Here is a 12,057-nt window from a genome sequence, read left to right on the forward strand (position 1 = left end):
CCTTAGAAACCCCAAAGATAAAATTGAATTAGAAAATCAAGGAGTATACGAAATCCCATGCACCACTTGTCCCACCACATACATCGGACAAACCAACAGAAGAATAAGTGCACGCATTGAAGAACATAAGAACTCAGTCAAAAAAGAGGAACCAACATCTTCCCTGGTCCAACACCTTAAAGCCACAGGACATGAAATTGACTTTAAAAATACCAGAACCATTGCCAAAAGTGAACATTTTAATAACAGAATAATCAGAGAAGCCATCGAGATAGAAAAACGCCCACACAGCATGAACAAGCGAGATGATACCTCCCGCCTACCAGCCATTTGGAAACCCGCCCTTATTGACAAACGACTCCCTAACACAAAAAATGATACCAGACCCACACTCACAAAAACCACACAGGATGTCACCACCAAACATCCACGCAAAAAACAAACCCAAAGCCACACTGACTATGAGGCACGACCACAAACCAGAAGCCAGACCACAGCTGCATCATTAGCCACTTTAAACCCCCCCAATCCATACATGAAGCAAACTGACACCCTCCATGAAGAGGAAGCACGACCACGAACGCGAAGCCAAGGAATGGCAGGGCAGCCCAAAATCTTGAATCCCTCTGCAACTCAGACTAACCTGAGCACAACCAAACAGAACACTCCCCCAGCCAATCAGAGCACAGCCAACCCCCCAGCCAATCAGAGCACAGCCAACCCCCCAGCCAATCAGAGCACAGCCACGTAACCAATCAGAACACACCTCCACCCAATCAGAACACAGCCAAGCTCCCACCCAATCAGTTCATACCCCCACTGGCAGTTAAAAGGAAGAAACAGCTAAGACCACACATTGCTGCTCGAGGCACGAAGCTGAAAGCACCAGCCTGAAGATGACGAATGGGACTTCGTCGAAACGTCGCCAAGACACTTCCAATTTTACGTGGGAGAAAACCCGAACAACCAAAGACCTACATACAAATACCCGCGAAAACCTCAGAAAACAAATATTGAACCTCTACGGGGAGGAAATCCACCATCTGACCAGGACCTATGAAAAACTTGAAGTCCAAAGAGCTTCCATTTTATGCGACCTCGCATTCCTACGCAACTGCCGAGATCAAAATCTAATCCCCACATGTTTCCAACTGAAATTCCACTCCAACTCTGCAGCCACCAAACGGATCCTGAAAAGAACAGAATTGGCCCTAATCAGAAATGAACTTCACACAAAAAGATTCCTCCTAGACCGAATTAACAAAGATCTCCTCACACTCCACCTCAAACTCAGCAACAAGATCCACCCCGCACTTTGGGACAAATCCAAACAACTTGCCGTCTGGAGAGCCGAAACACAGACCACCTTCAAGACAGATACACACACCAACAAACTCCGAAGACTACAAGAACGCCAGAAACAAACCCCTCCTCCCTCACAGCCACACATGAAGCAAACAGTGCATAACATCTCAGATAGGATCCTCACCAAAGCCGAAACCAATGTCCTTTCCAAAGGATTCAACTTTGCAGTCGCTCCCAAACACATCCCCACTGAAACCATTATATGTGGAGTTGAAACCAGCCTGACTAAAATCAACCCCGACGACGCCAACAGAATCAGACTCGAAATCACCAACATCCTCTGCACCAGCAAGCCACCCAAAAGCAACTTACCCAAAGAGGAACAGACAGCACTACGTAACCTTAAAGAAGACACCAGCATAATAATCCTACCAGCAGACAAGGGCAACGCCACGGTGGTTATGAACACATCTGACTACCAAACCAAATTAACCAACCTACTCCAAGACTCCACATACAAACCCCTAAATACAGATCCCACCACCTACCTGGAAAAAACCACCAGATCCAAAATAAAAGCCTCCCCCATTAGCGAAGAGATCCAGCAAAGAATCATTCCCAGAGAGAAATCATCCAGATGCCCCAAACTCTATGGTCTCCCCAAGATACACAAGGAAGGAACCCCACTCAGACCTATAGTCAGCTCCATAGGCTCACCTCTACAAAACCTAGCCAAATTTCTCGCCAAACAACTACAGCCCTATGCAGAATCCATCACCTCACACGTAAAAAACTCATTCCAGTTTATAGAGATCATAAAGAAACAAAACTTACAGCCCAGCGACCTACTAGTGAGCTTCGATGTCATATCCCTCTTCACCCAAGTGCCTATCAAAGAAGCCTTGACAGCTATCCAAAACAAATATAACCCCCCCAAACACATCTTAGATCTGACCAACCACTGCCTATCCAACACATACTTCATCTATAATGGACAAAAATACAAACAAACAGAAGGAGCACCCATGGGATCACCCCTCTCACCTGTCATTGCCAAACCTCTACATGGAACACTTTGAAACCCAAGCTCTAGAAAAATCGGATCACAAACCCAAACTCTGGCTCAGATACGTAGACGACACCTTCATAATCTGGCCACATGGGAAAGAAAAACTGGACAACTTCCTCACACACCTCAACAGCCTACACCCCAAAATACAGTTCACCATGGAAACAGAAGCTAACAACCAACTTCCCTTCCTGGATGTCTTAGTCTACAAGAAATCCAATGGCTCCCTAGGACACACCATCTACCAGAAGAAAACACACACAAACCGCTATCTGCACGCTCTCTCACACCACCACCCAGCACAGATCAACTCTGTAGCCAAGACACTCATCTCCAGAACAAAACGCTTAGCTGACGAACAACACCTAAAACCCGAACTACACACTCTCACCAATGTACTAACATCCAATGGATTCCATAGAATCTCCTCTTGTCTCCTCTTCATGGAGGGTGTCAGTTTGCTTCATGTATGAATTGGAGGGGTTTAAAGTGGCTAATGATGCAGCTGTGGTCTGGCTTCTGGTTTGTGGTCGTGCCTCGTCATCGGTGTGGCTTTGGGTTTGTTTTTTGAGAGGAGACACAACCACGAACGAGAAGCCAAAAAATAGCAAGGCAGCCCAAAATCTTAAACCCCTCTGCAACTCAGGCTAACCTGAGCACAACCAAACAGAACACTCCCCCAGCCAATCAGAGCACAGCCAAGCCCCTAACCATTCAGAACACACCTCCACCCAATCAGAACACAGCCAAGCTCCCACAAATCAGTTCATACCCCCACTGGCAGTTAAAAGGAAGAAACAGCTAAGACCACACATTGCTGCTCAAAGCACGAAGCTGAAAACACCAGCCTGAAGATGACGAATGGGACTTCGTCGAAACGTCGCCAAGACACTTCCAATTTTACGCGGGAGAAAACCCGAACAACCAAAGACCTACATACAAATACCCGCGAAAACCTCAGAAAACATATATATATATATATATATATATATATATATATATATATATATATATATATATATATATATATATATATATTTCAAAAAGGAATTAAACAGGTAAAATATATATGTAGAAACATCATAACTATGACAGCATTTTTAGAATTAATGATGTTTTGGTACAAGAAACTGTAAGAGGTAAAAAAATGCATTTGCATTTGTTTCAATAATCTGAAATTCATAATCTCTTCTGAGTTTGAGTTAAAGTAACTGAAAATAAGGTTCCTTGTTTTGCTGCGAAATATAAAATAGTATTACACTGAATATGGCTGCAATGAAAATGGAAGAGGAGATACATTTAGAATTGGTCAACAGTCAATTTACTGGTCAATTTATTTGAAGTCCAATGAGTTTTACTTTATTATTTTATTTATTCAATTTCTATAGCTACCCATCTCAAACAATGACTTTGGATGGCTTATAATTCAGAAAATATATTAAAATTAAAATATTAAAAATATTTTAAAACAATAAAAAAATCCAAAATAAATATATATAGCAGCTGAGATACTTGGCCAGTTAACAATAAAGCCAGGAAATGCAGCCTCTGACACATTCAGGACTTCCAGGGTTGGGAACAGAGCCAGATTTTTAGGACCTTAAAAAAGGCTTTCAGGGTTGGGGACATTCTAATGTCCGATGGGAGGATATTCCACTGCAGGGGCCACCGCAGAAAAAGATCATCTTCTATTCCCTGCCAGTCAACACTCTTTGGCTGATGGAATCTGCAGCATGTCCATTCTGCTAGATCAAGTTAAAAGAGTATAGACGCTTGGAAAAAAGATAATTGCTCCAGGTAATCCATTCCTAAGCCATGTAGGTTAAAAGTTAAAGGTTCTGGCCAGGATTTTAACAAAAGTAAGCTTGAAATCATATTGTTAACATGTCTCATAGGACAGCATTCCATAAAGAAGACCCCATGATAAGATCCATTCTCCAATCACCAATACTCTAATGTCCAAAGATAATGAGACATAAATGTATTCATTAAATTCCAGTGTGAACATTAAATCTCATAAGTTCTGATATCAGTTAACAAACAAAAATCTTTTGGTCAGTGCTTTTTTTGTAAAAAAAAAAAAAAAAAAAAGGGTTCCGGAACTCACACATGTCATACAACCTGCCTTGCCTACCCTACAAGGTTCCATCCAAAAAAGGTGCCGGAACTCCGTTCTGGGCATTCTATGAGAAAAAAATCCCTGCTTTTGGGGCATATGAAGTTTCTACTGATGACAAGCAAGTAAAGGCCGTTCTCTTCAGTGATCACCGGCATGATTTCAGAAAACTAAGAACTGCTCACTTTGCCTCATACCATCATTTCTATGTGGTAACGTATTGCCTGAGTAAACTACTGTTGATAAAGACCTATGGTAAAGACCTTAAGACTCAATTTATTTTGGACTTCAGTCATCTTCAATTAGCTGTAATGGTGCCAAAATGAAGAAATGGGTATCATGGTGTCACAATACCCCTTCCATACTTGCATCACAATTTGCATGCAAGTGGATAAATGTCAAGACTTTTGCCACTTGATCTCCTCACATGTCCATTTATAAATGGTCCAATTTAGAAACAACACACACTATTAATTGTGACTGGAAAGCAACTGGCAAACCAATTATATTTCATAAACTGGAGAGATGTGTATTTTTAAACTAGCTGCTGTGTGTTATATTAAGGAAAGTAAGCAGAGCTGCACATAAACCAGGATATATGGGGTTGGTTGGCATTTGTAGAAGTGCACAGAGATAGCCTTGGAAAAAAAATGGGGCAGTAATTAACCCTTCCCCCAATAAAGAAAGGAATAAAGAAGAAACTCAAGATTGGCCCACTTTGCCTCTGTTGAGCATACGAGGAAAGGAACAAGAAAATCTACCAAGCTTTCAAAATTCTGTTTTTATAGCTACTATCCATAAAGTAGAGTTCTAATATTTTTTGTAATGTCTGTTACCTGACTTGGTCTACTTCAAATGGCTAACATTATCAATGCCAAACTATGAGAATATAAATTTGTAATGAAAATCTTAACCTTGACAGGCTGGTACAGGTACATCCCATGCATAGTATCCAAGGGGAGATTTTCTACACACAGCGGTGCTTTTTCCAATGAGACGGAATCCTCGGTCACAAGCCCAGCGAACCACACTGTTCAGCTGCCCTCCTGTCTGGCTTACAATGAAACCGTGAGGAGGCGACTCTGGAGTACTGCAGTAAAGAGCTTGAAAAATGGAACAAAAGAAACAATGCATGAATTTCTCCCTCCTATGATGTTAATTATTGTACTGTTTAATAGCAGGCAGGTGTCTGCAGGAATTATATGTGTGATTGCTTTTTAGCAATGATGCTACAAACAGTGAGAAAATAAAACTGCCTGTTTACCCTAACAGAGAAAAATAATTCCATTTGTCTTGGGTTCATATTATATGGGATGTTTTCCCTGGCATCATTTCTCTTCTGGGAAAATGGGAATCATATGGGAATGTATGGAAAGACAGATGTACAGATAGTGATATCTACATAGTTAAACTAAATTTCCAATCCACCAACAGGATATTGCAACTTCCAGTGTTCTTACACCCATGTGTAAAAGGATATTGCAAATAACAATATTGAAATACAGCTTATAAATAAGAATCAAAGGCATACTAACTTTTTTCCCAAACACCAATATTATGAATTCTCCTCCTTTATATATATATATGTCACTTAGAAATGCAATTTAACTAACCTCTGTTTAATTTTTCCATTTGAAGTTTCTACAAATTTGTAATTGACACTTGTTTTAATGTGAATTCAAGGTAATTTAATATTAGGCAGAAAGAGCAAGAAAGATGACATATATGCTGGCTGAATAAAAGGAATGTGAACGCTTTTGTCAGGAAGGGGAGGACAGAGAGCCACAAAACATATTATGTGGAATATGGAAATGACTTGTTAATTTTCTATAAATGTACATCTCTCTTTCTCTCTCCCTGTCTCCCCCCCCTCAGTGAGTTTTGCATAGCAGGCTGTCTTTCACATCCATAACATCTTGTAAGGAGGCTACTGATGATAAAAAATGAAGGAAAACCAGCTTATAATTTAAAGGTTTTTAGCATAATTCAGAAATGAACACTGGTATATAGAAACGAGCATTCTAGTGGTAAATTCTCTTTGTCTGTGTTCACTGCTTAAAAACAGCATGCTTGAATCTCTATTTCTATCTCTCTCTGTGTCTCTCTCCCTCTGTGTCTATGTCTGTGTATCTCTGTGTCTCTCTCTTTCTCTGTCTATATATTTATATAAATATCTTGGGGTTCAAGAAATTTAATAAAGTACTGTTGCCAACTCATGAGCATTTTGTTGATATCTTCCAATTTGGATGGAACTACTATATTTTTTCTAAAAACAACTGCCCGGATCACACTTTGTAGGAATAGCTGAAATTGTTCCACTTCAAAATTGCTACCTAAATCTTGTCTAAAGTGAAATTCAAGGTAAAAGTGTGGATTCTTCTTTTTTTTTTATTGAAAATTTTTAAAATTTTACAAAAAAGAAAAACAACCCTACCCAACCCATCCCAACCCTCCCACTCCCTCCCTTGACCTTCCCAGAGCTGAATATAGGCTTAATTAAAATTTCTTAAGTTTCTTAAAATCTTAAAAAGAAGAATATAAACCATAAATAAGTCTAAATACAATACTTATACAACTTATAACATAATTAACAATAATATATATATGTAAAAAGCATAACTATTAGAAAAAAAGAAGAAAAAAAATGCTTAGAAAGAAGAAGAATAAAAAAGAAAAAAGAGGAAAAGAAATATAAAAAAATAAAGTAGAGATAAAAGATATAAGGAGCAAGAGAAAAAAAGAAAAGAAAAAAGAAAAATACAATCTATAAAATATAAAATTTATATATAAGTTATTGAAAAACTAAATAATATTTTTTTATATCCAACCTGTGTTGTACAAAATCTATCCATTTTTCCCATACCGCAAAGAAGTTCTCTTGCGATTGATCCTTTAAAAAAGCCGAAATCTTTGCCATTTCCGCCAAATAAGAAACTTTAGAAAACCACTCTTGCAAAGTAGGCAAAGATTCCTTTTTTCAATATTGCCCTACTAACAACCTTGCGGCTGTGATTAAATTTAACATCAATATAACCTCCTTAGTGTCACAATCAGTAACAATACCTAACAGAAACAATTGTGGGGTAAATTTAACCCTCCTTCTAAAAATTCTTTGGATATTCCACCATATCTTAATCGAAAAGGCTTTTATATTTTTACACGACCACCAGATATGATAATAAGTAGCATCCAAACAACCACATCTCCAGCATTTAGGCTGTAGGTCAGGATACATACGAGACAATTTTTGTGGATCAAGGTGCCATCTATAAAACATTTTATAAAAATTCTCCCTTAAGTTCTGGGCTTGAGTAAATTGAACATTCCTCACCCAGATGGTTTCCCAGGTATCTAATAGAACTGGTTCACCGAAATTTTGTGCCCACTTAATCATACAATCTTTAATTAATTCTGGTTCTGAATCCAATTCTACTAGGACCCCATAAATTCTCTTAATGTGAGTTCGCCTTTGATCCTTTACTTGTTTAAAAAAATTTTCATCTTCTCTAAGCAGACCCACATTATGATCTATCTTCCATCTATCCATTATTTGTCTATACTGAAACCACGAGTAAGGTGTGGATTCTTCTTGAAGTGAAACCAAAATCTAAAGAAATCTAAACAGAACTACATGCTTCATGGTTGCCCACATTCCTGAACATGAATGGGCAAAAGAAAGAAAGCATCATATCTACTAATTAGATATTATATTGACAATTGAGCTGAACTTGCATTTAGTTGGATTTTAAAATCACATCTTCGAAGATCTTATTTCCCCCTTCTCTACATAGACTTAATCCAGCTTCCATTTCTCCTCTCTCCCAACCTGCTGGTTGTTCATCTTATTGACTCTTTTGAAGTAGAGTGAAAAAAAGGGGAAAGATTGACTTACCTATGTATCTTATCTTAAAACCTTTTTTGTTGGTACCATGATCTGCTGACCATCGGAGAAATACTTCATGGCCCATACTTGTTATATTGAGAGAGGAGGTATAATCTCCACTTAAGGAGATTAGCAACGGGCTGTGACTATTTGGTCCTTGATCCCAGGGAACACATATGAGGAAAAACGAAAGACCAAAATTAGAGAAATGTTAAATGGTTTTTTTGGATAAATAATCATTTGAATAATGCAATATATTACAACAACCTATTCATAGCATAAGTGAAAATGTTCATTAATTGTATGCAACAATCACACTGTGTTATTTCTGATAACATTCTGATGCATAATGTAATATTACTTGCTAAGAACAACTATGACACATTCAAAGTTGAATATCCTTTAGTTACCATCAAACACCTCAAGTATATCAAATTCTTTTTCGGTCTGGAAGAATTCAAAGTAAAGGCTGATATTGTAACCCTTTTCCACTGTAATGATCCAAGCACACATTTGAAGGTTTGGATAGCTATCTGGGTAGCCTGGGCTCAGGATCACTCCAGTTGAATCAAGGCGCAATTCATTTGCAGGACATAATACTGCAAGAGAGAGAGAGAGAGACAGAGACAGAGAAACAGAGAAATAAAGAAAACAGAGAAAAGAGAAAAGTTATAAACAACTGAGTAACTGGAAAGATATAGTATATTTGGAGTATTTTCAGCTTGGACATCAAACTCTTCATCCCAGATATATCAAAACATGGATAAATATCTGGAAATTGTACAGAAGATATGTATTCAGATTCTTGTGTTTGATGTGTTCCCCTTTTTGTATTTTAGATATTCTTTTCTGAAATGATGCATATTTATCCTAGTATATCCGATTATGTATCAAATAAAGAGAAGCTAAACTCTTCCAAATATTTGTCACTTCATATAGAACAGGGATGCAGCATTCATTGACTATCAACATCCTTTGTGGGTCTGTAAATCTACACTTTAGGGAAATCAAGGAGAAAAGTTGGTGTCTGAAGAAACCATTTTACTCCTTAGTTCTTGCATTTGCCTCCCCTGATAAAATGGAGCCTGGCCTTAGTCACTTTTTGAATCTGAGCTTGATATTGAACTGACATGGTTAAAGTAAATCCTTTCAGTGAGAAGTTCTTGGTGCTCTCTGGGCTTGGTTGTTTTCTTGAAGACATTTCATTACCTAAAGTAGATAATATTGTCAGTGCTAGTCATCTTTCAATCTCTTAAAAGACTTGAAAAAGAAAGGGTTTCCCCCCCCCAATATGAATAGATTAGTTAACTACATAAAGGATTTGGTATATACTGTAGATGATTCCTTGTCCTTCTCCACCTCATAGAAGTGGAGACACTAAGATGCTCAATGCTTATGATACTATTGGGTTGTGCAAAGGAATTCAGAAGAGTGCAAGAATTAACTTTTGTTCAATCATTAAAGCAGGTGTGTATTTTATCAGTTCCTAGAATCTCTCTACCCATATATGTAAATTTCAAGCTTTAATTAACTGATTTCAGGTGCTCCTAGCTCCAGACTGACTCTGGGCAGTTCACAGTACAGGTAATTCTGGACTTACAACAGTTCATTTAGAGACCGTTTGAAATTACAATTGCACTGGAAGAAGTGACCTATGATCATTTTTCAAACCACTGCAGCATCTCCATGGTCATGTGATCAAGATGCAGATACTTGGCAACTGACTCATATTTAGGACAATTGCAGTATCACTGGACCTTGGAGAAGCCATATTCACTTAACAACCAGGTTACTAACTTAACTGTGGCAAGGAAAGTTGTAAAATGGGGCAAAACTCAGTTAACAACTATCACTTAGTAACAGAAATTTTGGGCTCAATTTTGGTCATAAGTCAAGGACTACCTGTATAAGAAATAGATTAAAAAAAATGAACAATCTACATAGAAAATGGTCAACTTGACAGCATATCCTGGGACAATCAGGGCCTTAATATCCTCCAGAACAGGGGTTCTCAACCTTGACAACTTTAAGACTTGTGGACTTCAACTCCCAGAATTCCTCAGCCAGCAAAGAGGAATTCTGGGAGTTGAAGTCCACAAGTCTTAAAGTTGCCAAGGTTGAGAACCCCTGCTCCAGAACATTGTCAAGGTGAGAACCATATGGATCTCAGAAGAAAACTCATTCCAAAAGGCAGGCACCATAAGACTTAACTAAACTTCCATAAATTTAATAGAATTTCCTTCCAGCTGAGCAAGTTGATCATTGATCAACTGAGCGGCTTGCCTGCTCTTTTTGTCTCTCTACTTAGCATATGCTTAGCATGCTTTGTGTGTGAAAATAAATGGAGCTATTTCCAAGCCTGCCAAACAGGATTTTATTTCTTTTCTCTGGTATTGTTTTCTTTTCTCATTTCTAGACCTGCCTGCATAATTTGAAGAGAAAAAGAAAAGAATTCGCTGCCCCAGAAGTTATGTGTTGCTCTTTGTGAAATAATGTGCTATTCAAATATTTCAGTGGCATATCTTATATTTATCCTTTGGGAATATAATAATAAAACCTAACTAAATAAATGGATTAATAAACAATTCCTAGATAATGGGTATTTTTTTTAAAAAAAAGAAGTTAAGAGAATGTACATATTTTTCATAAGATGCCTAGCCATTTAATAGTAAAGCCATTCACAACTAAACAGTTTTTTTAACTTAAACATTTGACAATTTGAACATAATTCCCTTTAGTGCTTAATTGAATATTAGTCCTAATACAGGCAGAGCATTACCTGTTTTTCTACTATCATCAATATGGTAACTGAAGAAAAAAAAAATCCTATATCAAATCTAGATTGAAAATCTATTAGCACCATATGTTTGGTGAAATATGCAGATGAATTTAAATAATACTTGACTCTCTCTCTCTTGAAGAAATTATTTTTTGTGTTCTATAATGCTTCTGCTCTGCAATAGAGAAAAATGATGGGATCAGCAGTTTCTGGGCTGAGGGTGGAATAAAGATTTTAAAAAAAGTCAAATTGGTGGTCAACTCATACATAATTGAAGCCATTATCTGATGCTGATACTTATATTTGTGATCAATGGTAAAAGGTACCCCACAATGGCTGTAAACTGGACTATGAAACCTATGAGATGTTCCCCCCATAGACAGGAATTGCTTCAATTATTGTTGTAAGGCAAAATTCACAACAAGCTGAATTGATCTTGAATGGGAACAGGTAGAAGAATCCATAAAGCAAATTATTTATATTCACCAATATACGTAAAATATACTAGGTCTACTATGAGGGCATAAATGGACGAGTATATTTAAAACGCACCACCATGAACTGTAATTTCCAAGGTGTCTGACTTTTTTCTTTGTCTTGTGTTTGCAGTGTAGTAGGCCAAAGGTATATAAGCTATGGTTCTGCTTTTGATGGCTAATCAGCTTTGCTGGCAATCCAGGATACACCATTTAAGGTATGCATGTAAATAAAATTATGTTGTATTTTCAGAGTGATTTGATTGCTTTAGACGAGCCAGACACAACACCACCTTCTTCAGTATTTTTTTTAACCTCTCTACATATATTTTATGAAAGACTAAAATGAGAACAAAATAGCATCTAAGCTTTTATTAGAGATTTAGACACTGATTATGACTTATCTTTAATTGAGTTGCTAGGTGTGGA

At 37.7% G+C, this 12,057-nt stretch overlaps 1 protein-coding gene across 1 annotated transcript in view; it reads right to left on the bottom strand.

The window, feature by feature from the left end:
* Positions 1-12,057, bottom strand: part of CSMD3 (CUB and Sushi multiple domains 3) — a 131,040-nt gene that overhangs the window by 86,301 nt on the left and 32,682 nt on the right. Inside the window, exons 14-16 of the mRNA XM_039354551.1 lie at positions 8,784-8,972; positions 8,383-8,529; positions 5,405-5,593 (exon numbers count right to left, since the gene is read on the bottom strand). Of these exons, the coding sequence (XP_039210485.1) occupies positions 5,405-5,593; positions 8,383-8,529; positions 8,784-8,972 (525 nt within the window). The remainder of the gene's footprint in view (positions 1-5,404; positions 5,594-8,382; positions 8,530-8,783; positions 8,973-12,057) is intronic.

This window comes from Crotalus tigris, unplaced genomic scaffold (genome assembly GCF_016545835.1).
Source record: "Crotalus tigris isolate CLP2741 ecotype Arizona unplaced genomic scaffold, ASM1654583v1 scf7180000018559.1332295, whole genome shotgun sequence".
NCBI classification, from domain to species: domain Eukaryota; kingdom Metazoa; phylum Chordata; class Lepidosauria; order Squamata; family Viperidae; genus Crotalus; species Crotalus tigris.